At 40.3% G+C, this 24,183-nt stretch overlaps 1 protein-coding gene and 1 long non-coding RNA gene across 2 annotated transcripts in view; both read right to left on the reverse strand.

The window, feature by feature from the left end:
• Nucleotides 1-34: 34 nt before the first annotated feature.
• Nucleotides 35-24,183, reverse strand: part of HACD2 (3-hydroxyacyl-CoA dehydratase 2) — a 28,341-nt gene continuing 4,192 nt past the window's right edge. The window contains exons 3-7 of the mRNA XM_035129101.2: nucleotides 21,903-21,921; nucleotides 15,881-15,969; nucleotides 12,247-12,368; nucleotides 8,857-9,035; nucleotides 35-6,495 (exon numbers count right to left, since the gene is read on the reverse strand). Coding sequence (XP_034984992.1) covers nucleotides 6,413-6,495; nucleotides 8,857-9,035; nucleotides 12,247-12,368; nucleotides 15,881-15,969; nucleotides 21,903-21,921 — 492 coding nt within the window. The 3' untranslated portion in view covers nucleotides 35-6,412. The remainder of the gene's footprint in view (nucleotides 6,496-8,856; nucleotides 9,036-12,246; nucleotides 12,369-15,880; nucleotides 15,970-21,902; nucleotides 21,922-24,183) is intronic.
• LOC132592359 (uncharacterized) lies at nucleotides 17,756-21,896 on the reverse strand. The gene is made up of 2 exons (XR_009557836.1): nucleotides 20,694-21,896; nucleotides 17,756-20,588 (listed from the first exon to the last, which is right to left on the reverse strand). It is a non-coding gene; the product is annotated as an uncharacterized LOC132592359 (long non-coding RNA).

The following is a 24,183-nucleotide window of genomic DNA, read 5'->3' on the forward strand; positions in this document are numbered from 1 at the left end:
AGTGCTTAAATATTAACTGTCAGTACTCTATGTGTAAGAAGACACAACTAATTTATTTCATAATGCAATAGTTGGGGGGGGGGTTGCACAAATACAATATACATAGCAAACCATTTATCTACATATAAGGTAGGAATATCTTTTATACATGCATAAAAAGTCCTCTCAGAGGCCCAGGTAATATTAAATTTCAAAACACCTGAAAACATGTACATTGTAAAATACTTATAAAATAACAATAGTATTCTTCACAACATAGAAAAAGTACAAAAGATTACGTTTTATCAAATTCCATAATGGCCATGCATAAAAACCCAGTGATGTATCAATGAATTATCTGAAACTTAACAATAATTTTGTAAACTGACCCACACAAATGCCAACCTCTTTTGTGAAATGAAATTATTTAATAGAAGTATGTGCCATATGTGCAATTTATTTTGCAACAAGATTTCTCAATAAATTTTTATCTTGTGGTAAGAAATAGTCTCTTCAAACATAATTCCAGATTTTGAAGGATCTAAAATTTAACACATGAAAGCTACTAGATACCTTGTTTAAGTAGGTATTATGTACATCACACAGACCACCATGATGTGAGCAAATATGCTGTGGTTTTGCCATACATGCATAGGAGAAATTTATAACCATAATGTGAGAAATTTTCTATGCTATATAAAAAAGGCTGATATCCCCTCTGCACACAGCTCCATGAACAACTTGGTAAAGTACATCTCAAAAGATATACTTCAAAGTTAATTTCTAATCAAAGGGGGGCAGGGAATCTTGAACTTGCATTATGAACGAAGTAATAAGTGTATTAAAATGTAAATAATTCTGTCCAAATTCACATTCTAAAGATTGTATTTACAGGAATTAAGAATAAGGCAAGTAATCTTAATACTTTGTCAACTCAAATAAACATTATGCAGACTTTAAAACTAGAGACAAAACTCACTTTGGGGACTGCTCACCTTATGTTTCCTTTCTTTTTTAAAAGGGAGCTTATTTACAAAAGTAGATCTATTAATTACCATGGATTTTTATCTTCAGAGAAACATACAGTACATGGAATATAGATAACATAAATAACCACACTGATCATGCCCTAGGCACTCTACAACGTTTTGACATGCCTATAAAGACCTAAGTCCACCAGCTTGCCTTTTCAATCAATGAGCTGGGGAACAATCCACGTGCACAAGAAAATCAGCAATGCACACACATGGCATTCACTGACCCACGAGATATCATTGTTTGCTCAGCCTGATTGAGAGGCTGTAGTGCAACAGCAGCAATTTCAGTCTTCTGTTTTGTTTACTACACTGCTCTATCTTCTGTGATAGTCTAAGGCACTGGAAAACTATTTTTGACTTAGCACGTAAATAATTCAAGTCCTGGTAACAAGTCTGAGTTGGAAACCTAAGTACACCTTGTAGTCATTTAACAAATGTTTTCCTCCTGAACCCTTTCACAAAAAGTTCATTAATTTTCTCCCCTTGTTGCTTCCCCCTGCCTCTGTGAAAAAAATGGTAACTGCATATTTTCATCCTAAAGGGGAAAGGGAAATTGAGGGGAGCAACTCTTAGACGCAAAATAGTCTGCAAGGCATAGGTTAAATGCTGTCTTCCCGCACACCATTCCTCCTGTTCCAATTGCCACCCGAGGATGCTTTTAATTAAAAATACTCATCAGAACGTTACATGCATTTTGAGAAGGCAGCTTTAGAATAAAGCAGGAGTAATTTGCTGATTCTTCAGTAACATTTTGTAAAAACTCAGCTACAAACCATATCAGCTGGCAGCATTTATCCATGAATTACTGGAACACATGGGCAACAACCCAGGCAGGTGGACCTGGTGCACAGAAACTGCAAATGCCACCTCATAAACAGTAGAGGTCTAATAATTCTACTCTCCAATTTATTGGTCTCATCTTAGAGATCCCACTTCCTTTTTAGTACTGCTTCTGGTTAATTTTCATATTTGACTGCTGGTACAAGTTTTCCATTGATTAATCATTTGTTTTCCATTAGTCACTGGCTGGGTATACCCCCTCTTTTTCTATTCATCTATTTGTTCCAGGATTAATTTGAAAAGTCTGTGAGAATAGTCCAGTGAGAAGCCGACCAATAGATGTCAGAAAATGAGTGTTGCAATTCCTTCCCCTTAAGCAGAGGAGCTTTCCACAGCAGTAAGAACTGGAGGACTGTATAATATGTACTCCACAAATAAACTTCTAATTTGAAATTGATTATCCACCATTTTAGAGTGAGCCAGACACGACCAATTCTACCTCAGAACTCACTGCCACAGTGCCAGTTCTGAATGTACCAGTATGGAAAGAGTATGGCTTAAATATCCCATCCTGAGTCAGTGAAGCAGTCGGCAGCAGTAACTGGGCTTCGCCCACAACATAGTTTCAAAAGGGGCCATAATCTTGGGCCATAGCATATGTGTAAATTATTAAAGCTTACAGAAAACCTTAAATTTAATTTAAATATTATTTAAATGTCAGGTAGATTTCTCACCCTGTGGCCACTTTCACTCCAAAGAGCCAATTCTATCTCAAATTCTCAGGATGAATCTTATTGAATTCTCTAGTTTTTACTACATCTGCTAGCTACAAAAAAAGCTATATTGCCTCAAGCATTCCTCTCTCCCTACACCCAAGTATCAGAATCTACATCCAGCAGCACCAACTTTTCTGGCCTTCACAAATTGTCTGGAGATTATGCTCAAACCCTTCCCAATTCACAGTGTTGCTAATGAGTGGCTTAAAAAGGTATCAGATTAAGTCTTCTACTTCTTCTACAAGTAAGGTATATCACAGAGGAGAGGTCACGCTAAGGTTAGAAAACTGAACAGACTGAGTGAAGTAAATACTAAGTGAGCAATCAATTTTGGGAGGGGAAGTAACTGAAGATCAAATAGATATTAAATTACAAAACTGTTACAAGTACACATCAAGCTGACTAGCAAGGCCTTGGGTATAGCAACAGGTAATCCTAACAACGAGCAATGTTTCACCTTCCTGTTTTACAGAAATATGATGACCAAAAGGTTACAGCAGAGAAAAGTTCTTTTTCCATGGCTTCATCACACAGCACTGCTGTAATATTTAAAGGCTTGGCACCATATAAATGGGGCTGACTGCAGTTTCTTACTATCTGATCTTCAGCCACAATTGTATCTAGGTAAATGACTGCACAGAAAGGATTGTTGGGAACTAGGCCTTTAAATGCTACAATAGTACCGTAGGTGCAGGATGAAGCTGTGGTGATGTGGCAATATAGTAAATGTTTCATTCACACATTTAATAACAGCCAACATTTTATAGAAAGAGATATACTGAGGATCAGATTTATATCCCATTAGTTTTCACTGTCAAATTGTCTAAGGGTAAAAATATATGTAATTTGGGACTGGTCATGTGAACTGGATGGCAATTCTTGTGCTTTACTAGACATAGGTTGTTGTGTGTGATAATAACAATAAGCCTCAAAAGCAGAGTTTTACCAGTAGAAGATCAAATGGCCTTTGTATCTTGGGAAAGCACAGAAAAACTGGGACACAGCAGACTATTGATAGAATGAAGTGGAATGGAAAAGTAACAACTACAGAGCCAAAAGTTTTAAGAGGCTCTGGTCAAGTGAGCGCTTGAAGAGGAACACATGCCCAGAACCCTCCAAGAATATGGAATTTGGACCAGCATAAATTAATAACAAAGAACTATGCAACATGGGGCAGAACTTCACATAAATGTCAAAAAAAGCATGTCCTATCAAGCTCTACAGTCAGATTTATTTTAAAAATTACAGTATAACCTACTTTATAGTCTCAAGAGGCTTTCAAAGCAGCTTACAAAATATGCTCACAACTGATTCTACACAAGTAGTCACAAATATTTAACTGGAAAAAGGACTACTGCAGTGACCTGAGAAACTGTTTCACCTGAAAGTTAGGATACAGTTAAATTTGTGCATGTGAGAAGTCTGTGCATTTCGCCAAATAACTGTCATAGTCAGTATATGTGCTTGGGAGGCAGAACAGGTTTCAGCTGTGAAACACAAAACAAATTTGCTCCAACAGACAATGTAAAGCAGCCCTTAAGTGCTGCAGCAAAGGTTAGAAGCTGATTTTGGCAGAACTGATTTGTACTGATGGACATTACTTGACCAGAAGCAGCATCTGGCTAGTGGTAAAGAACTCTATAGTTTGTTTTGATTCCCTCCATCAGGAAGATGAATGCTGAGCACAAGCAAGAGACAACCACTCTCTGTGTACCTAAAGCCCTTATAATTACAGGATTGTTGCTGCTTGGTCCTGATGGGCTCCTATAATGCAATTACTGTATGTATCATAGCTTTTACCTTTTATTAAGATACCATATAGGGAAGAGGGTGGCGCTGTGGGTTAAACCACAGAGCCTAAGGCTTGCCGATCATAAGGTTGGCTGACCACATGACCCACATGGCCAGTCAAGCGAGATGAGCGCCGCAACCCCAGAATCGTCTGCGATTGGACTTAACGGTCAGGGGTCCCTTTCCTTTACCTTTTAAGATACCATATGCAAAGTCACTTACATGGGGAACATTAAGATTCTTTGCCCAATTAGACTGCAAGGCTCATACTCAATCTGCAACCATCATAGCCTAGAATGGTAGTGTTCTGTGGGAAAGTTCATGTAAGGACATGTACAATAAATGGGTTAATGTGAAATCCTTGTTCTCCTTCAAAACTGTGTCATGGAGGTGTCCTCACACTTTCTCTACAATATAAGCTCTAACCAATAAATATACACCGCTGCTTAGTGCTAAGCTGTTATAGATGTTACAATGAGAAACCTCTTTTAACAACACAACAGCAATGTATATCAGAATATAACGAAATAACATGAGCTGACTGCAAGAGGAATGCATCTTAACTCAAGATGATCAACAGGAATGCCAAAGTAGTGAAATGAGTCAATTGTCTTTTTTGTCTTTCTAAAAGCAGCAGAACAAAAGCATGTGAGTGATAGTGTGATGTGAAATGAATTGGACTTATTGAATGAATGTGAAAAATCCTGGATACCACTCTTTGTTATAGGACAGGAATAAATTGAAATAGTGAACATCCAAGTTAGACCATAACAGTTTCTATGATTCACTCTGCATGAAGCATGAACAACTTTGGTACACTGATATTCTTCATAGGATCTCAAAGACACAGTAATAAAATGACAAATCATTTATTTTCTTTTGGTACCAGCTGAGCTAAAGGTTAAAGTTTAGCTATCTTCAAAAAGAAGGAATCCTTGGTCATTTTAAGAACTGGTAATTTTTAAAATGTTTTTTTCCAGTATAACTAGGAAACAAGAAGTGCATAAAGAACAAGCTGCATTTTGTCCCAGAGTATCCAAGTTATTTAATAAAAAAATGTTCACCTGGTTCCATTATAAAAAAGCCATTCTCTAAATAAGCTTTGAAGTAAGCTGAATTTACTAGCATTAATATCACTTTTTGGACACAAAATTAATGCTGCTTTTAAAAACATTTAAAACTTTAAAAATAAGCTCATTTTAAGAAAATGCTTTTTAGATAATTTGTCTAGATGCTGAAAATATATCTGACTATGCTTTCAAAATGCTACTAGATGTATTTGGACAACTAATTCAAAGCCATAAAAAGTTCTCAGGTAGCATCCAGGTCAATTACAAATTAGTTATATTTTGAGTATTTCAATAAAACTGGGCCTTTATTTTCACGAAAATAAGTAAAAAGAGCATTCAAGAACAGCAGGAAAACATCCCAGCTTGAGGTAATAAGATTAAGTTGCACCTATAGAACACATGCTCTTGTGCAACACTGCACTATTTTTAAGGCCCCACTCTGGAGGAAAAAAAAATCAGTTGTGCAATTACAATGAGTTACTGCTGCAATCATTGTAATGCAGCTCTCTCTCTAAGTTTGTGCCCTGAATTGCTAGGATTATCACCTCATCCAGACCCAGAGTCAGAAACGTCTTTTGTGGGACTTCATTAGTCTGCCCATGGCAGTTCTAGACAAACTGTCAAAAGCATTCTAAATATTACAACAATACACGTATCTAACATGCAAAAAAGTTTTTAAAGGAATAAAGGAATCCTAATTCAGGCACCACAATTATTGTTATCACTGAAACCATCAATATAAGCACATTATAATGCAAGTTTTTAATAAATTAATTAAAAGGTAAAATAAAAGAATAAGTGTTTCACTGTAATGAGACATGCCAAAAATGCTGTTCCACAGACCAATGTTTTTTTTTTAAAAAAAATCAGTGCGGAAAGATATCCTTAGTAGGTTACCAAACTTTTTTGTTTTGAAAATTCATTTTAATACTCTGTATTATTTATAAACGTTTGAAACAGCTGTGAACAAAAGCTGTGATTATTCAGATTTCTTGTGTTCTTGAGGAAGGGAAAGTACTTTTCTTCTCTGATGTATCATATGAAAATACAGCTGAGGGAAGACTGAAAAACAGAAAAGAATTATGTAAATAAAAGTTAGTATTTTTTAACTTACACACAATTTAATATTATGTATTCAAGGGCTTTCACATGTATGTATATCAGTGCCCCCAAACCCAAACATATAGTTTCTGCTCTCTTTTAATGAAGTGGAGGGAAACCCACCTCCCAAAATACAGGATTGTTTACTTGTAAACCAAGGGACCATGAAGCCATTTCCCTTCTGTCCATTTTTAATTTTTATAATTTTTATTAAAGTTTTCAATCACAAGATTCACAACAAATGCATTGGAAAAAATAAAAATAAAATAAAGATAAAACTTACATTCATTGTACGTTGCATTATTTCTTATATACCTTTCATACTTAATCTTAACGTACAATAGCTAATTAAGCTGTTAAGCTAATTTATTTTTGATAATTTGATAAAAAAAAGAAAATAGACATTAATTTCCAATGTCCAAGAAGTCCAATTTCCAAGAAATCATAGAGTATAAAGAAAGAAAAAAGGAGATAGTTTAGAAAATACAAGTAAGAGATATAGAAAAAAGAAAGAAAAAATGATTAACAGCAAGATTCTTTAAATCCTAGAACACTTCCACCGCTTTCGGCAGAGTAGTTTTGTATTTTACTGTTTCTTTATTCTGTCTCATAATAATATACTATCTTGAATCCATAATAATTAATCTATTTTTCCCCTCTTGTGTTTCTTGTCCTGCAGGGTTATTCCAAACATAGCCATGTTTTATTTCCCAAGCCTATTTTCTTTAAGTAATCGTTTAAGCATTCCCATTGTTTCTTAGTCTTGTCTTTCGTTTTTTGTCGTATTAAGTCTGTTAATTTAGCTAACTCCAGGTATTCATATAGTTTACCCATCCAGTCCCCTTTTGTTGGTATAGTGGGCCCCTTCCAGGTTTTTGCAATTGTTACTCTGGCCACTGTTGACGCGTATAAAAAGATGTTAATTTTTTCATATGGAATGTCATTGCCTAGGATTCCTAATAGGCTTTTTTGGTAAAAGATGTTTTAATTAATTTTTGGGTTTCTTCATGTATCATTTCCCAAAAAAAATTAATTGCAAGATATAATGTATGAAACATTGTACATGACAATGCTCAACTTAATGGCAAGGTGATTTCTGCAAAGTGCTTTGAAAGAGAACGCACACAACATTTTCCCCAAAGCCTAGCATAGAACTATGACACATTTTATTTTACTATAAATGAAAACTATAATTATTGGTGCACCAGTAATAATTAATAAGTATGTAAGTGGTTATTTGAGTAACACTCATTGCTCCACCTTTAGATGCAGTCAGTGTGTCTCTGTTGCTCACCTCTTAGCCAGCTAGCCAATTCTATAATATCCTATTCATTTGTATACCTCTCTATTCTATGCCAGAACTTGGTTAAAACAAAAATGAATATTTTTTTACACAAACACAGAAGCTGAGATAGCTCTGTGAAACAAACAGATGCATTAATTTTCTGCTCGAATGACACTGGATCTTGCTGTGAGAAAATATTGCTTTGGTAAGATACATGCACAGATACAGCAATGTGTCGTTCAATATAATCTTTCATTGAAAGCCCAATAAATTTTACAATTTTCGTTGCTCACTCTATGTACCCAATTATTTTTGCAGTTCTATTTCACAATGTGAAGCTTGTGCGCTCCAGCTGACCTTAGGAACCCGCTAGAATGAAATGCATGAAAGAGAGACTCATCTAAGGGCTTTTGTACGTTTTGCAATGTGTACATTTGTCATGTGGTCATGACAGTTTTTGAGTTTTAATAGGTGATAACTATGATAAAAAATATCTGCACAGGCAAATATGCCAGCATGGGATTAAATGGATTTTTCATTTCTATCACAAAAGTTTAACTTAAAACTAGGCTTCAAAAACTTATTATGCTCTATTCCATGAGAGAGAAAACAAAGCTAAAACCCAAAGTCTTCTTTCAAAACATGAAAAAGAAGATCAGTTGCAACAAATATATATTCTCTTTTGCTTTCATCCCCTAATTTGGCTATAAGAACAGGGAGAGAATAAATAGAAAAAGATGGCTATATGTAAAATAAAGAGAAACAAGAATTCCACAAGTGCCAGAGGGAAATCAGCTGTAGAATTAAAACAGTTCAAAAACTTGTTTTTATTCTATGCCTCAGAGATGCAGGATCTGTGCATTTAAATTTACTGCTATTTTTCACTGTTGAAAAGCCACCTTTTATAATGCTTGCTCATTCTAGAACACTGAAACATGTACAGCTAAAATACGTTTACGGGCATTTAAAACTGCTTTTAGTCTAACAGCTACAGATCTCAAAGGTGGAAGGATTTAGTAACTTAGTGCTATACTTACGTGGAATATAAGATAGCATAGTCAAGACCAGGAATGTATAGTAGTCAAAGGAGAAATTGTATTTGTTAGGTAAAGTAATTGAAAACAAGTCGGATCGTCTGACATAGGGCAGAGCAGCATATATTGTGAGCAATTCTCCTACAACTCCCATTGGATACAGTACTAAGAACAATGTGTACCTAAAACAAACAAAAACACAGATATGCAAAGTTACAGGTAGGTAGCCGTGTTGGATTGCCGTAGTCAAAACAAAATAAAAAAAATTCCTTCCAGTAGCACCTTATTTTATTTTATATTTTTATTGAACAAATTTAACAAACACATTATCAATCAATATAACTAATTACAATCCCCCCTTTTTATACTGTCTCCCACCCTCCAGAGACTTCCCTCAGCTCCGCCTCTGTTTTATTTACACATGTTATTCTCTGCATGTTATAAAGTTGTACATATCATTGCCTTATCTATCCTATGTTCTACTAATAAATTGTGGATGTGTATTCAAAAGCTGCCAAGGAGTCCAGTCCTTTTGTTGTCTTTTTAAATAGTTTGTAAAAAGTTCCCATTCTTCCTTAAAGTCACGGTTGTCCTTCTCTCATAGTTTGTATGTTAACTTTGCCAGTTCCGCATACTGTAGCTCATCAGTTTTTCTTGCCATTGTTCTTTCGTTGGGACTTCCTCATTCTTCCATCCTTGTGCTAATAATACTCTTGCCCTTGTTGTAGCATACATGAATAAGTTATTTGTTTTCCTTGGCAGGTCTTGTCCCAAGATTCCTAACAAAAATGCTTCGGGTTTTTGTTTTTGTTTTTTTGTTTTACAAATATCCTTTTAAACATTTTCCCCCAGTTCATTATACGGTATATCATCTCCCACAGTAGCACCTTAGAGACCAACTATGTTTGTTATTGGTATGAGCTTTCGTGCGCATGCTTCACATGTTCACTCAGAAGTAAGTTCCACTACGTTCAATGAAACTGCATAGTACATGAGACTAGGAGTATGAAAAGGTTGCTAATACAATGCAACATAATATTTTCTATATGACATTAAATATATGAGTGCAAATAACAGGTGCTAGGGGTCATTCATCAAGAATGGGGCCACTGTGAACAGGGAAGGAAATTTAACTATTTCCTCCTGCACTGGAGCCCTGCTACTTTGCACCTGAAGGAAGATCCTACTGGTGCCCATGGAAGCTTTTGTCTCTCATGCCAAATAGTACCTTCATAGAGAGTGATATATATATATATATATCAACTCCGCTTTCTATCTCATAGTTTGCAGTTAGTTTGTTTGGACAGGATTCTTTAAAAATTAAACTAAACTCCTCTAACTTCACTCAAGCTTATTCTAGCTGCTGCACATAGCAGAGATGCAGCACCTGTTCCTCAATATATATATATCCCAACTCCGATCAGCCCCAACCAGTATATCCATTAGTCAGAGATTATGAGATCTATAGCCCAACAACATCTGGAGGGTCTCAGATTCCCCACCCCTGATGTAGCTCAACAGGGCCATCTTAAGCATGCCCGGTGCCCTGGTGCACCGGATACGCCACCCACTGCACTGCGCCACCCAGCCTGCCGTAGGGCCGGCCCTGGGCCAGGGGGCGCTGCCCGACCCCTGTTGCAACGCCCCTGTGTGCGGCGGAGGCGGCCCCAGGCCTGTGCGCCTCCGGAGAGCGGCCTGAAGCCGCTCAACAGCGGAGGTGCGTCTGGGGCAGCCTCAGCCACGCCTCTCAGTGGGCGCAGCGGCGCCCCTGGTGGCTTGGCGCCCCGCACCACCAGGAGCGGGCCTACAGCCGGCCCTGTAGCTCAAAACTATAGATGAGCATTATGCAAACCAGTTCTGTAGTTGTCTCTGATTGTCCAAACTACGGTAATAAAACTTGGAGAATCACTAGCTTTTGTTTAGTTAGGACTTTTAGTCAATAAATATATATTTTCATTGTTGTTGTTGTTTAGTCGTTTAGTCGTGTCTGACTCTTTGTGACCCCATGGACCAGAAATTCAAAATATTCTCTTTTATACAAGAGAATATTAACAATGTGTAGAACATATGCAAATACTTCTGGTCCTGAACCCAAGTCACGCCATTCAAGTTGAAGCTAACTCTTTATTAGCAATAATGCATCTGCATTATCCCTGAAAGGTATTGCCCCATAGATCAGTTGTTGAGACTGAAAGTTACCTCTTAAGTTACCTCTTCTCCACAGCTTTTCCCAAGCAATTAGAGACTACACCTACCTGCAGCCAACCTCTCCTCCACCATTTTCATGACTCTTCTGGTTCTGGGAGAAAAAGGTAGAGGGGAACTTGTTGCAGCAGCAGGAGGAGACACCTATGCCTCTTCATCAGCCAGACTCATCTTTGCCTCTTGGCATCCCTCCTCCACTGCTTTAGCTTCTGCCTCCGATTCTGGACTTCTCTCTGACACAGACTCTCCCAGCTCACTAAGCCCTCCTGCCACTTAGCTTCCGATACCTCCTCCCAGTCTTCTCCCTCTGACCACTCACCATTGTCCCACCACCAATCCCTGGGCTCTGAGCCTTCTTCCCTTGGGACTTCCCCAGCTGGTTCATCCCACCATTCTCTGCATCCAACCAGTTCATGGGACCAAGTTTGTGAACTTGTATTGCATTGGTAACTTCAAGACTTTATTATTGTAATGCACTTTATTTGGTGCTGCCTTTGGATCTTTATTTGGTGCTGCCTTTTGGTCCAGAAGCTGCTACTAGTGCAAAATAGAGTGGCCAGACTGCTCACAGAAGCAGAATACTAGGAACATGTTACTCTGATGTTAAGACAGCTGTACTGATTGCCGATTTGCTAGTGGGCCAGGTTCAATGTTCTTGTGTTAATTCACAAAGTCCTCAATTACTTGATCCCAAAGTACCTTGAAGACCGTCATTTATACTCCACCTCTATCACTGGGATCTTTTGATGGGACACTTCTGATGGTTTCTTATGCCCCTGAGGTTCGGTTGGTCTTCATAAAGGACCAAACCTTTAGTGCAACAGATCCTGTCCTGTAGAACTCCATACCTATAGAGGTTCAGCAGGAGCCACCCCTACCTTCTTTCTGAAAATTGTACTGTTTAGACAGGCCTTCACAATATGAATTCTTGCTTTATTCAACCAGTATTTACAGATTTTACACTGTGTTTCATATATATTGATAGATGGTTTTGTTGTATTTTATATGCTGTAAGACTCCTTGATATATTTTATGAAAATGAAGATATTAATTTTTGAATAAAACTAATATGTCAACATTCTCTTTATTTTCTAGGACTGATATTTCTGTCTTGCAATTATTAGGGAAATATGCCCACTGATGTATAGTTTCTCAGGCTCATAATCATGAAGTGCTTAATGTCCTTACCTGGCCCATTTGATGAAGTAAGGAAGGTGGTTCAATAAGCTGAAGGTATAAAAGGAATAACGGACGATCTCAGTGATTGTCCAGGCAACAACAAAGAGGAGGATGCAGTCTTCATTTTGTACCTATTAAAGAAAAATACAGTTACTGTAAGTTGAAAATAAATTATAAACTTTCTAAAATGTCAAGCTTTTAAATCTACCTTTTCAAACTTTGTAATTCAGGTCCATAGGAAAGCAGAAATATTTATCGGGGGGGGGGGGAGGGATTATACTCTTCTTTGTAATTTGCCTTCTCCTTTGTAATTTCAAGATTAGAATGCCTGTACATACATATAAATTAAGTGTTGCTCAGAAATGACACAACATAAAAATCTGAGAAAGTTACCTTAAGTTGCTTCATAGTATGGTTACGGAGTATATTTTTAAAACCATTTACCATTGGCTTGCTTTTTAAATAAAAAATAAACAAAGGCATAACAGCTGACCTGAGGTCTAATTTCACCAGAGTTCATGGTGTATACAATGTTTCTGTATGGCGGTATAAATATGACATCATTTGGTAATAGAAAGTAACTAAGTCTTCCCTTAGAAAACCGGGGAAGGGGGGGGGAAGGGGAAGCCCACAAAATATGGTTTTACAATCATGAATGTAAGAAAAAATTTTCTGTTTTGTATTGTTTTTTTCTCTTTTTTTGCCCTTTCTTTTTTTTCTTTTTTCCTATTTCTATTTTTCTCTTTTTTTGGTATGACAATAGATGGTTGGATGGATGGGCTCCTGCGTACTGCCCTGGTTTGCTGGAGCTCCCTGGTGGCAGGGGGGGGGGCTTTGGGGTCAGGGGAGGAGGAGGAGGACAGAAATCCAAGCATAAAATGGACCATCTCTGACTGTTCACATACATGGGATACTTCTGTGGCAGGGGAGGACCCATGTGGGTGGGTAGGAAGGAGGTGGAAAAGGTGTTTATGTATGTACCGTTTTTTTTGTTTTTTTGTATTCTGTAAAATTAATAAAAAGTATGTTTAAAAAAAAAGAAAAAAGAAAGTAACTAAGTCTGAATGCATCATCCCATGCAAACATGACATTACATACTTGTCACACAAAATCATTTCCTAGAAAATCCTATAGCCAACAATTTCCAACTTCAGAATTACACAGTACCCTATGCTTTGCAAGCTTCCTGTATAAGACTCAAGAGAAACAGGGAGGGGGCTGGCTTTGCACCATCCTGGTACTTGCCTGGTCTGCTCTCCCAGCCAGCAAATGCGTGTGCTTTATTATTTATTTATTTATTTATTGACTGTGTTGGCTGTATTAGCATTCCATGAACAGAATACTTTTCACAGTTTGTGCTTCTTGCCAATACAGATTGAGGCACGAATAAAATAAAGTGCACAGGATATGGTATTACGTATATTCTGGTGTATAAGACGACTGGGCGTATAAGACGACCCCCAACTTTCCCAGTTAAAATATAGTTTGGGATATACTCGCCGTATAAGAAATACGACCCGGCGTATAAGACGACCCCCAACTTTTGAGAAGATTTTCCTGGGTTAAAAAGTAGTCTTATACGCAGGAATATACAGTATTTTGACAGTTTTCCTCACTAACCTGTTTTTGATTTCTCAACCATGCTCTAGATTATTTTCCACTTTTCTCTTAATAAGCATGAGAAGCATTCAGATTGATGCTTAGTGAACTTGCCTGAGATTTCAGATATCAAGTAGCAGAAAGGCTACAACATGCAAAGAAATAGCTAACAATTTGACCATTCCAGGAATAAGAGCAAGCACATTCTTCAAACATTACTGAACTGTCCCATGCAATTACTATTAAATATTAGGAACAAAGAATCCAGAAGAATAACATTAAACAGCAAAATTCATGTTTCAGATTCCAGAACACCACTTGATTAGGCTTGATCAGAAATAATGTAAGACTTGTGAGAAAGCAAGCAAAATATTAAGAGTTCCTCATACAAGAACCTTAGAAGCATATGGCTGATTTAACCAAAAAACAACACAGATCATTCATGCATCCACGTATCATCTTACAAAATCCGCAATTGGTGAACTTGTTCAGGGAGCTCGGGTATGTAGGTATTCCTTGTGGGGGGGGGGGAAGCAAAAGTTTTTTTGTTTTTTGTTTTGTTTAATAAGAATGTACCGTAGGTAACACTCATCTCACAAGGAAAGGAATGCTAATATGAACCTGTCAACTAACTCTTCATCTGAGATACTCAGGAACTGATAGGGTACAATACAATTTTGATGTTTTGACTATTTTTATTGCCAAATTACTCAAACTGCTTTCTAACACATTAGAAATAATTTGGATTCTATTTGCACATATAAAATGCTGCATATTGGATGTTTGGAAAGTATGTTCCCCTTCTCTGTCCTACAGTTACACTTCCTTTGAATCAAGTGGGGCTACAACATGCTGCTTTTTTGCAAAAAGCAAACGCCAATCAGGAAAGAGTGGCCTTTAAGTGAGAAGCTGCCAGTTTAACAGTCAGATAGGGATCTGACTCTCAGTGGGAGAGGGACTGTCAGATGGTTCAAAACCTAAACTGTCCACACTGAGTGGAGTTAGCTACACAAGGCAACTCAAGTTTTGATTTTCTGACGGGAAGTTAAATCCTAGAAGGGGCTGGGTGGGTGCTGGTGCTTAGAACTTGATAGCCATTAGGTGAAAAGTCTATCTGATACTTGATTTGTAGGAGACTGCTGCTTAAAAAGTTTCTCTGAAAGGAGTGTTGTGTTTTAAACCAAGCTGTGTGCCTTATGAAACCACCAAGCGCTAAACTTCCCTAAAGTATAATTAAATAAACATACAGTTTTGTTCCAGAAGTGCTGCCTCACTCTGAATCCTTGGATGGGGAAAATGGACACTGGGCAGCTGCCACAAAATTAAAACACCTCACAATTGTGAAATTTTCGAAAGCTACCATAAGCAGTTAATCATAGACCTCTACTGTGAAAACAGGGGGAGTTTTATCTATTAATGCACCCATAATATTGTTCCTATTACCCAGCACCCATATTCACTATTATTTTTAATAGTGTTTTTATATTAGCCATGTAAATAAAATTACAGGAAGTAACAGTCCAGTTAATGAAAGTGTAGAGATTGACATGAAAGTGGGAACTTTTGATGCATTGTCCCTTTCCAAACAATGAATAGTTAAACCAGACCTACATATATGATTTCTAACTCTTAGAAAACTGTGAATCTTGTTTCACGTATACTAAATAGCTATCTGAAAATGGCAAAGACAAGCAACTTAAACCAAGTTTTAAGTCCAAAGTTTTGAAAAGAAGTTCATTAGTTAATTTGTTTTACATGATTTCCATTTCTATTTCCGTTCCCCACTCACCTGCATGCTTCTTTCCACACTACCTTATCTGCAGGGTAGGTGGGAAGATATGACTGCATCAGTGGGCAAGAAGCCACCACAGATGTTACAGATTAAGAGTTCTGGATACACATCTCACAAAAACAGCTGATCCTGAGGTGTCCAGCAAAAGCACACACAGTGGACCCAGTAAAAGGAACAGGAAATATACAAAAGAGTACAAATATTTACTTCTAGGGAAGAAATGGATCTTTTTCTTGCTCTCTTTTAACCTACCTCTTTTACACTATGGGTTACAGCCCATATCATAAAAACTCTTGACATCAACTGCAAAGTAGTCAGCACAACAGAAGAGGGAACAATTCCTGAAAAGAAAGTTTATATTGGTCTATATCCTCAGTTTATTCAATTTATATAAATATTTATATACCATTATTTCATGAAATATATAAAAATGGTTTACAATGAAAGGACATAAAAACATACAGTAAAAATGATATAAGATTAAAATCAGGCAGGCCTGGTAGAATATACCATATTTTTCGCTCCATAAGATGCACCTGACGATAAGAAGCACCTAGTTTTTAGAGGAGGAAAACAAGAAAAACAATATTTTCTAGCGAGCCTTCAACAGCTCAGAAGAAGGAAGGAGGGGGAGAGAGAGAGAGAGAAGGAGGAAGGAGGGAGGGAGGGAGGGATGAGATAGGGAAAGAGAGCGAAAGAAGGCAGGAAAGGGGTGAGAGAAAGAGAGAGGAAGAGAGAGGGAAGGAAGGAGGGTAGGAGGGAGGGAAGATAGAGAGAAGGAAGGAAGGGGTGAGAGAGAAAGAAAGAGAGAGAAGGAAGTAAGGATGGAAGGAAGCTGGGAGGAGGGGCGGAAGGGGCTCCCATCCGACCCTCCTCCCGGCTCGTCTGCTGTTGCGAACGGCAGCGGTAGCAGCGGCCCAAAAGGGCTCTTGTTGGGCCGCTGCTTCCGCCAACCCCCCTCGTAGGGGCAGGCTTGCTTAATCACACTTCAAGTGTCTGTACTGCTCCATTTACCATGGTACCTGAGCACCTAATAGGTTTTCTCATTTATACACCTCAAATTCTTGATGCAAGAAGCGAACAGATTAGAAAGGATTATTTATCAGCAATAAAGAGAGGGGGGCTTTCAGATAAAGGATGAAGAGTACAGAGGCATTGGCAATGACAGGATAGAGCAGAGAATTAGGACAGGGGTCTGCAACCTGCAGCTCCGGAGCCGCATGTGGCTCTTTTACACCTTTGCTGCGGCTCCGGAGTGGGTACGAGGGGAGGAGGCGTCCGAGCCATGCGCCGCCTGAGCCATGCGGCGGCGCCCGCCACGCCCGCCAGACACTCGCGCGGTGCCCACCGCCGCCGGAGCACACAGCTGCGGCGGCGCGCTGTGCGCCTGTGCCCCGCACGGCGCCCGCCGGAGTCCACAACTCCGCTGTGCGTGTGCGCTGTGCAAAAAGGACGCAAGGTGACGTTAGCAGCCCGGGGAGCGTGGTCGGCCCCCTCCCTGCATCAGCCCCTCCCCGCCGCATTTCTTCAGCCAATAGGTTCACGGGGGCGGAGTTATTTATTTTTTTAAATGGGCATGCTTCTTCCAGCCCAGCAGCAGAAAAGGCTTGCGGGCTCGGAGCGCGTGTTTGCTGCTGCTGCTCCTGCCTGCGGCCTGCCTGCGGCCTCCTGCCGGCCTGGTCAGGAGATTGAGGTAGATGTATTAATCAATGGGTTGATTCAATATGAGGAAATTGTATAAGTTCACTTGATGGGAGCAACACACATGAAACCATACAGGTGTCCTAATAAGGGAGTCAGAGTTTTGCCCATTCCCAGTAATCAAGGCAGCCCAAACTCAAAGTTATTTTTATAATGACGAGGATGACATTGGGCCCTCATTATTAATTATTATTTACATCAGGCACTGATTATGATTTATGGTACACTGGGGCCCTGATTAATTTTCTATGGCATTTTGGGGCATTGATTATTGGGCATAGCAAATTTTGCTATGGGGCCCTCTGATTTCTAATTACGTCCCTGTTTTGCGGCTCCCAGTTTATTTTTTTTCTTCGGAAACGGGTCCAAGTGGCTCTTTTTGTCTTAAAGGTTGCAGACCCCTGAATTAGGAGTTATAAGGGACAAAAAGAAACCTTGAAGTGTTTGATATTTTCATTTGTGATGTTCCTACCTGCAGCTTGGGTTCTAAGCATGTTTAAGAGCTCAGGTTTGGGGACTAGCAAGGCCAACGGTGGCTAGCAAGAGCGGCCTGAAACGAGCCCTTCTGGGTCGCTGCTCCCGCGAACCCCCCTTGCAGGGGCGGGGCTTGCTACCCGCTGTTAGCAGAGGCACAGTGCTGGTATCCGTGGCGGCTGCGGAGGGAACACCGGCCCGATTTTAGGCTGATGCTGCCTCCCCCACCCCTCTTCCACTGGCGGTAGCAGCTGCGGAGGGAGCACCGGCCCAATTTCAGACTGATGCTGCCTCCCCCGCCACTGGGAGCCATCCACTCGAGGGATCCTGCTGCCATCCACTGCCTTCGCTCCATAAGACGCATGGACTTTCCCCCTTCCTTTGTGGGAGGGAAAAAGTGTGTCTTATGGAGCAAAAAATACGGTAATAGATTCAGCAGGTGTTTAAAAGTTGCAACAGAAGGCACCTGCTGAATCTCTATCTCTGGTATCCAAAAATGATGCTAAAGGCTCTATTTCAAGTTGTTTTAAAATGAGCCTTACCAACTCAGGGAATAACCAACAACACTCCTGGTGATGATATATTAGTGACTGAGCTGGGATGATATAATAATAATAATAATAATAATAATAATAATAATAATAATAATAATAATACCCCACCCATCTGGCTGGGTTTCCCCAGCCACTCTGGGCAGCTTCTAAAAGAAATATTAAAATAAAATAATTTATTAAACACTAAAAGCTTCCCTAAACAGGGCTGCCTTCAGATGTCCTCTAAAAGTCTGGTAGTTGTTTTTCTCTTTGACATCTAGTGGGAGGGCGTTCCACAGGGCAGGCGCCACCACCGAGAAGGCCCTCTGCCTGGTTCCCTGTAACTTGGCTTCTCGCAGCGAGGGAACCACCAGAAGGCCCCCAGCACTGGACCTCAGTGTCCGGGCAGAACGAAGGAGGTGGAGACGCTCCTTCAGGTATACTGGACCGAGGCCGTTTAGGGCTTTAAAGGTCACCACCAACACTTTGAATTGTGCTCGGAAACATACTGGGAGCCAATGTAGGTCTTTCAAGACCAGTGTTATGTGGTCTCGGCGGCTGCTCCTAGTCACCAGTCTAGCTGCCGCATTCTTAATTAATTGTAGTTTCCGGGTCACCTTCAAAGGTAGCCCCACGTAGAGTGCACTGCAGTAGTCCAAGCGGGAGATAACTAGAGCATGCACCACTCTGGCGAGACAGTCTGTGGGCAGGTAGGGTCTCAGCCTGCGTACCATTAAGGTTCAGGTGATCCCTAGTGCTCTAGAAAACTTCATCGTAATCACATGATTGTAAAAAATGATTTTTACAATACAGCATTGTTAACATGCATTCCATAGCTTTAGTGTGAAGGGGCACAGTTCACATATTTTCTTTAGACGTTTCAAGTGCCAGATCTTGTAAAACAATAATTGGGGTATTATTATATTGTAGGTTTTGTAAGGTTCTCACTTTTTGCATTAGCTCATCTTTTTCTTCTGGAAGCCGCCCAGAGTGGCTGGGGGAACCCGGCCAGATGGGCGGGGTATAAATAATAAATTATTATTATTATTATTATACCTGACAAATATGTACCTGACAAATGTCTCTTGGGAAAGATGTCAGATGTCAAAGAGATAAGCAATTACAGTCGTACCTTGGAAGTTGAACAGAATCCATTCTGGAAGTCTGTTCAACTTCCAAAACGTTTGGAAACCAAGGAAGCTCCTGCAGCCAATTAGAAGCCGTGGAAGTCGCTTCAGATGTTCACGTTCCAAAAAAACATTTGCAAACCGGAACACTCATTTCCAGGTTTGTGGCGTTTGGGAGCCAAAACGTTCGAGTCGCAAGGCGTTCATCAACCAAGGTATGATTGTATATGACTTTTTGCAGACATCTGAAGGCAGTCCTGTTTCAGGAAGCTCTTATAGTTAGATGGGTGGGGTACAAGAAACTTGTTGTTACTACTATTATTATCAAGAGTCCTTGGGTCTTAGTCTGACAGCTCTGAGAGCTCGTTCCAGACTATTAACTTCCAGTTTCAGCTCAAGGGACAATATGTTAAACAAGTTAATAATGGAGGTTCTAATGTCCACCTATTTCCTCTATAATTCCATGTACATCCACACATCTTGAATATTTCATCTTCTCCAGATGTTTCTTTAAACTCTGCATTCTTTTTTTTTAAAAAATCTGTTGGTGTTAGCCGCCCTGAGCCCGGTTTTTGACTGGGGAGGGCGGGGTATAAATATTATTATTATTATTATTATTATTATTATTATTATTATTAAAAATAGCTTTCTAATCATTTTGTTGTTGACTGACAAGTATAAAGCTATAGAGGCTGTTGTTTATTCCAGTCAGTAAGTTTCTGTACTGGCGGTTCTTCCCAGTCATTCATTAACTCATATTTCAGCCTTTTTCACTGTGTAGCAAGGTCTTTGTTTATATTTTTTATCTCCTATGCTGGTGCCTAGACTCTCAAAGGCTAAAAGGGAAACACAATTATAGAGGGCCCTGTTTGTTGTAAGGGGAGGAAAGTTGTTGCTTTTTCTTTGGGTCTGAAATAATTCATATGGCTTCCTGCCTTACCTCATTGTGCTGATGCCAGCATACCCCCTCAGGGGACTTAGCAAGACATTCTCATGGTGCTATTGGGGTCAGTGGTGAGCCAAATTATGGAGCTGCGGTCTGAGAGACCCCAAACACTATGTCCATCTTGTGGGCACCCCTTTTTTCTTTTTTGAAAGGGTTAGAAAACCTAAAGGAGAACAAACCTCCTCAGATCTAGTTACAGGTAGGTAGCCGTGTTGGTCTGAGTCGAAGCAAAATAAAAAAATTCATTCAGTAGCACCTTAAAGACCAACTAAGTTGGACCAAACCTCCTCAGAGTTTGTTTCTTTTTAAACATCCGATATTGGGGACAAACAACAGGGATCAGTGATCTCCATCATGGCTTATTTGTGAGATTCCCAGATGTATCTGTCTGCCTACTGTTGGTGCCAAGAACAGAACAAAATAACCTATGGCTTGATCCAGCAAGACAATCCTTGTGTCCTTACAAGAACGGCATTGTTATACATCATTTTTTGCTCAACAACCAAGCCTTGTTTTACGAAGCAGAAATGTCCAAAGATAGTACAGGAACAATGACGAATATAGATGGGTTATACAGAGCACTCTGATATGTAGTAACAGCCTGTATTACTTCCTGAATTTGCAAGTTACTTCAGAGCATAGGTGCCAACTCCCAGATTGAAAAATCCAGGATTGGCTGCGGTGCGGCAGCGGATGTCATGCTGTGGCCATTTTGGAACTTGGCAGAGCAGCACCGGAAGTCGCTTCTACGCATGCTCTGCCCATTTCCAAAATGGTCGCAGCGCCAGAAATCGCTTCTGCACATGTCCAGAGACTCCAGACATGCGCAGGAGCCTCCCCAGGCTGGTAAGAATCTGGGGGATTTACAGGTTTTTTTTAAAAATCCGGGCTGCCAGCGGGAAACGGCTGGAAAAACGGGGGTTTCCCGGGGAATATGGGACACTTGGCAGCTATGCTTCAGAGTCATATTTGACACACTCATTATGCAATTCAAACCTCCCCCACCCTACCCCTGATGCTCTACAGAGTAGTCAGGCAATTGCCATATCATAAGGGAGAAGACAGACTTGTGGCAACATGGAGCTGATACAGTGATTGGGCCCAATGCTTTCATGTGATGGCAGTGAAATAGCTCAGGCTCCAATGGCTCCTGGACTGGCTCAGCCCTGGCACATATTCAGAACACCACATTTAGGGTGCTTCTACTGGGTACTACCAGTGGCTATCCTGTGTTTTGCTCTCCCACCTTCAGCATATTTTACAGGCAGAACAGGGAGGCTGGCAATGACAAGAGGCTATCTTGGCCAGAAAAGCTAAGCAAAGGTACAGCTCTGCTCCTTCCTGTACAGTATAAGTCGGGTTTGGAATCCTCCTTGGAATAGGCATTAGGAAGAAGAAAAAGTATGAAATCAGAAATGTATACCATGCTTTATATTTTTGCTATTTTTTAAAAAAATTTAAAGTGAATAAGCTACATGAATCCAGTAACTTACCTATTGCGCAATGCAGAATCTAGAACAAAAAGAACATATAAAGTCAACAAAAACCAAGACTTTTAATCAGCCAAATATAAGGACTTAAGCATTACACAACTTAAATAGTTTTGAGCAACTAACTACTCAAACAACTGGGAAGAGGAATAATCTCCCAACTATATTAGATCCTCAAACAATTGTCTGTGCTTCCTCTCACTTCCTTAAGACTAAAATGAGATTTGTTTTGGAGAAGAATTAGAGGAACAACTCTAGGAACAAATTTGGAATAAACTACCATTTAGCTTCATCTCAGTTAGAACTCAATAAAATGCTTTAATGACAGCACATCGCTGGTGCATGTGCCCAGCCAGATTGTATAAAATTAATCATAACACATCCAACCTTTGCTAGTGGGAATACAATTTACCTGGTTCTCTAGTACAGTGTTTCTCAACCTTTTTTGGGCCACGGCACACTTGTTCCGTGAAAAAAATCATGCGGCACACCACCATTAAAAAAGTTAAAAAAATTAACTCTGTGCCGCCCTATATTGACTATAATTATGACTGTAAGTCTTAGAAACACTTGCCAATTGCTGTGTTGGTTGCAATCTCCTGTAATAAGGCTTCACAAGCCGCTGATTTCTCTGCCAGCACGTGCTCCTCGCCGAAGAGGCCGCTCACTCCCTGACAGAGTGACAGTTTGGATGCTGGCTGGACAAAAGAGGCTCTTCTCTTTGCACCTATGGAGTCCCTGTGCGATTTTTATGCGTTACAAAATGCATCGTTTCATTTCCACGTGGCTCCGCTCCTCCCGTCGAACCCGGCTGGGCCGTCCCGAGGTTGCGGTGCATGTTGGGATACTGGGGGTTCTGCTGCTTTTTCCTCTCTGGGGGGTCTGGGCTGAGGTTGCGGCTGCAGAGATGGTGAGTAGGGGAGGGGGAGCGCTCGGCGGCTTTCGATTGGGTGCGGAAGACCATGGACAACTAAGTCAAAGGGACACTCGAGGAGGAACCATAGAGATAAAAGAGAGAGCGGAGAGTGGTGGTGGTGCGGGCGGGCGGGGCAGGCAGGCGGGTTATGACAGGAATCGCCGCCATCTTGTGAAGGGCGCGCTCAAACGCAGCCATGCTGAGAAGGTTCTCCGCACATAGGTATGGTAGTTCTGCAAATCGCCCTTCTCGTCGCCGCACGTCGCGGCACACCAGCCAGCGTCTCACGGCACAGTAGTGTGCCGCGGAACAGCGGTTGAGAAACGCTGCTCTAGTACACATGTGGTAGTCTGCTTTTCTTTCGGGAAGTTTTTCAAACAATTAATCAAATGATGGGACAATTGCTACAACCAGAATTACCCGTACTATCTTACTTTACTCCTCGGATTAAGAACATAACCAAGGCTGCACAGAGCCCCCAGCCCCCCCAAGTTACCATGGCCCCACCGGGACCGGAAGCCCCCCCCCTGGCCCAGCGGAGCTCCAAGGCCTGGAGCTTCCTATTCATCTTGGCCCTGGAATCCCTAGCAATCCTACTCCACGCAGCCCCAGATATCAAGTGTGTGGAAATAAAAGGTAAAACCTACAAACTAGAGCTCTTTGCAAATGACCTGATGTTCACAACACCAGACCCCATAAACACAACAACCACCCTAACTAAAGAACTCAACACATTTGCAATGGGGTCGGGCCTACAAGTAAACTTTGCAAAATCTGAGGGAGGCTATGTACTTCAACACTCCTCACCTCTGCCCGCATACCCAAAAGGAATTCACCAACATCACAAATTCAGGTACCTAGGGGTTCAAATAACCAGAAACCTCAACAAACTATGCCTCTACAATTACAAGCCCCTGTGGCGACAAATCAACAGAGACTTGAGGAAATGGAACAACACCAACTTTGCCCTCTCAGACAAAATAGCCATGATCAAAATGATCACCCTCCCAAAACTAACCTATTTATTACAAACCCTCGCAATCTGGATTCCCCCAGCCCAACTCCAGAAAAACTACACTCATTTATTTTCTCACACAAATAGCTAAGAATAAGCCCCAAATACCCACACTTCCCCTCCTCAGAAGGAGGATGGGGAATCCCCAACATAGAATCATATTACATCGCCAACCAAGTACGCCACATAATCCTGTATATTCTATAAGACAAGACAAAACAATGGGTCCACCTGGAGAGAGACACCATTGAAAACATTCCCAAAACAGCATACCCATTTCTCCAAAACAAACAAACAAAACAAAGAAAATCCCCACAGAACTGAACAGGCTCACACAGAAGGGAACATCCCCA

This window comes from Zootoca vivipara, chromosome 1 (genome assembly GCF_963506605.1).
Source record: "Zootoca vivipara chromosome 1, rZooViv1.1, whole genome shotgun sequence".
Classification (NCBI taxonomy): Eukaryota; Metazoa; Chordata; class Lepidosauria; order Squamata; family Lacertidae; genus Zootoca; species Zootoca vivipara.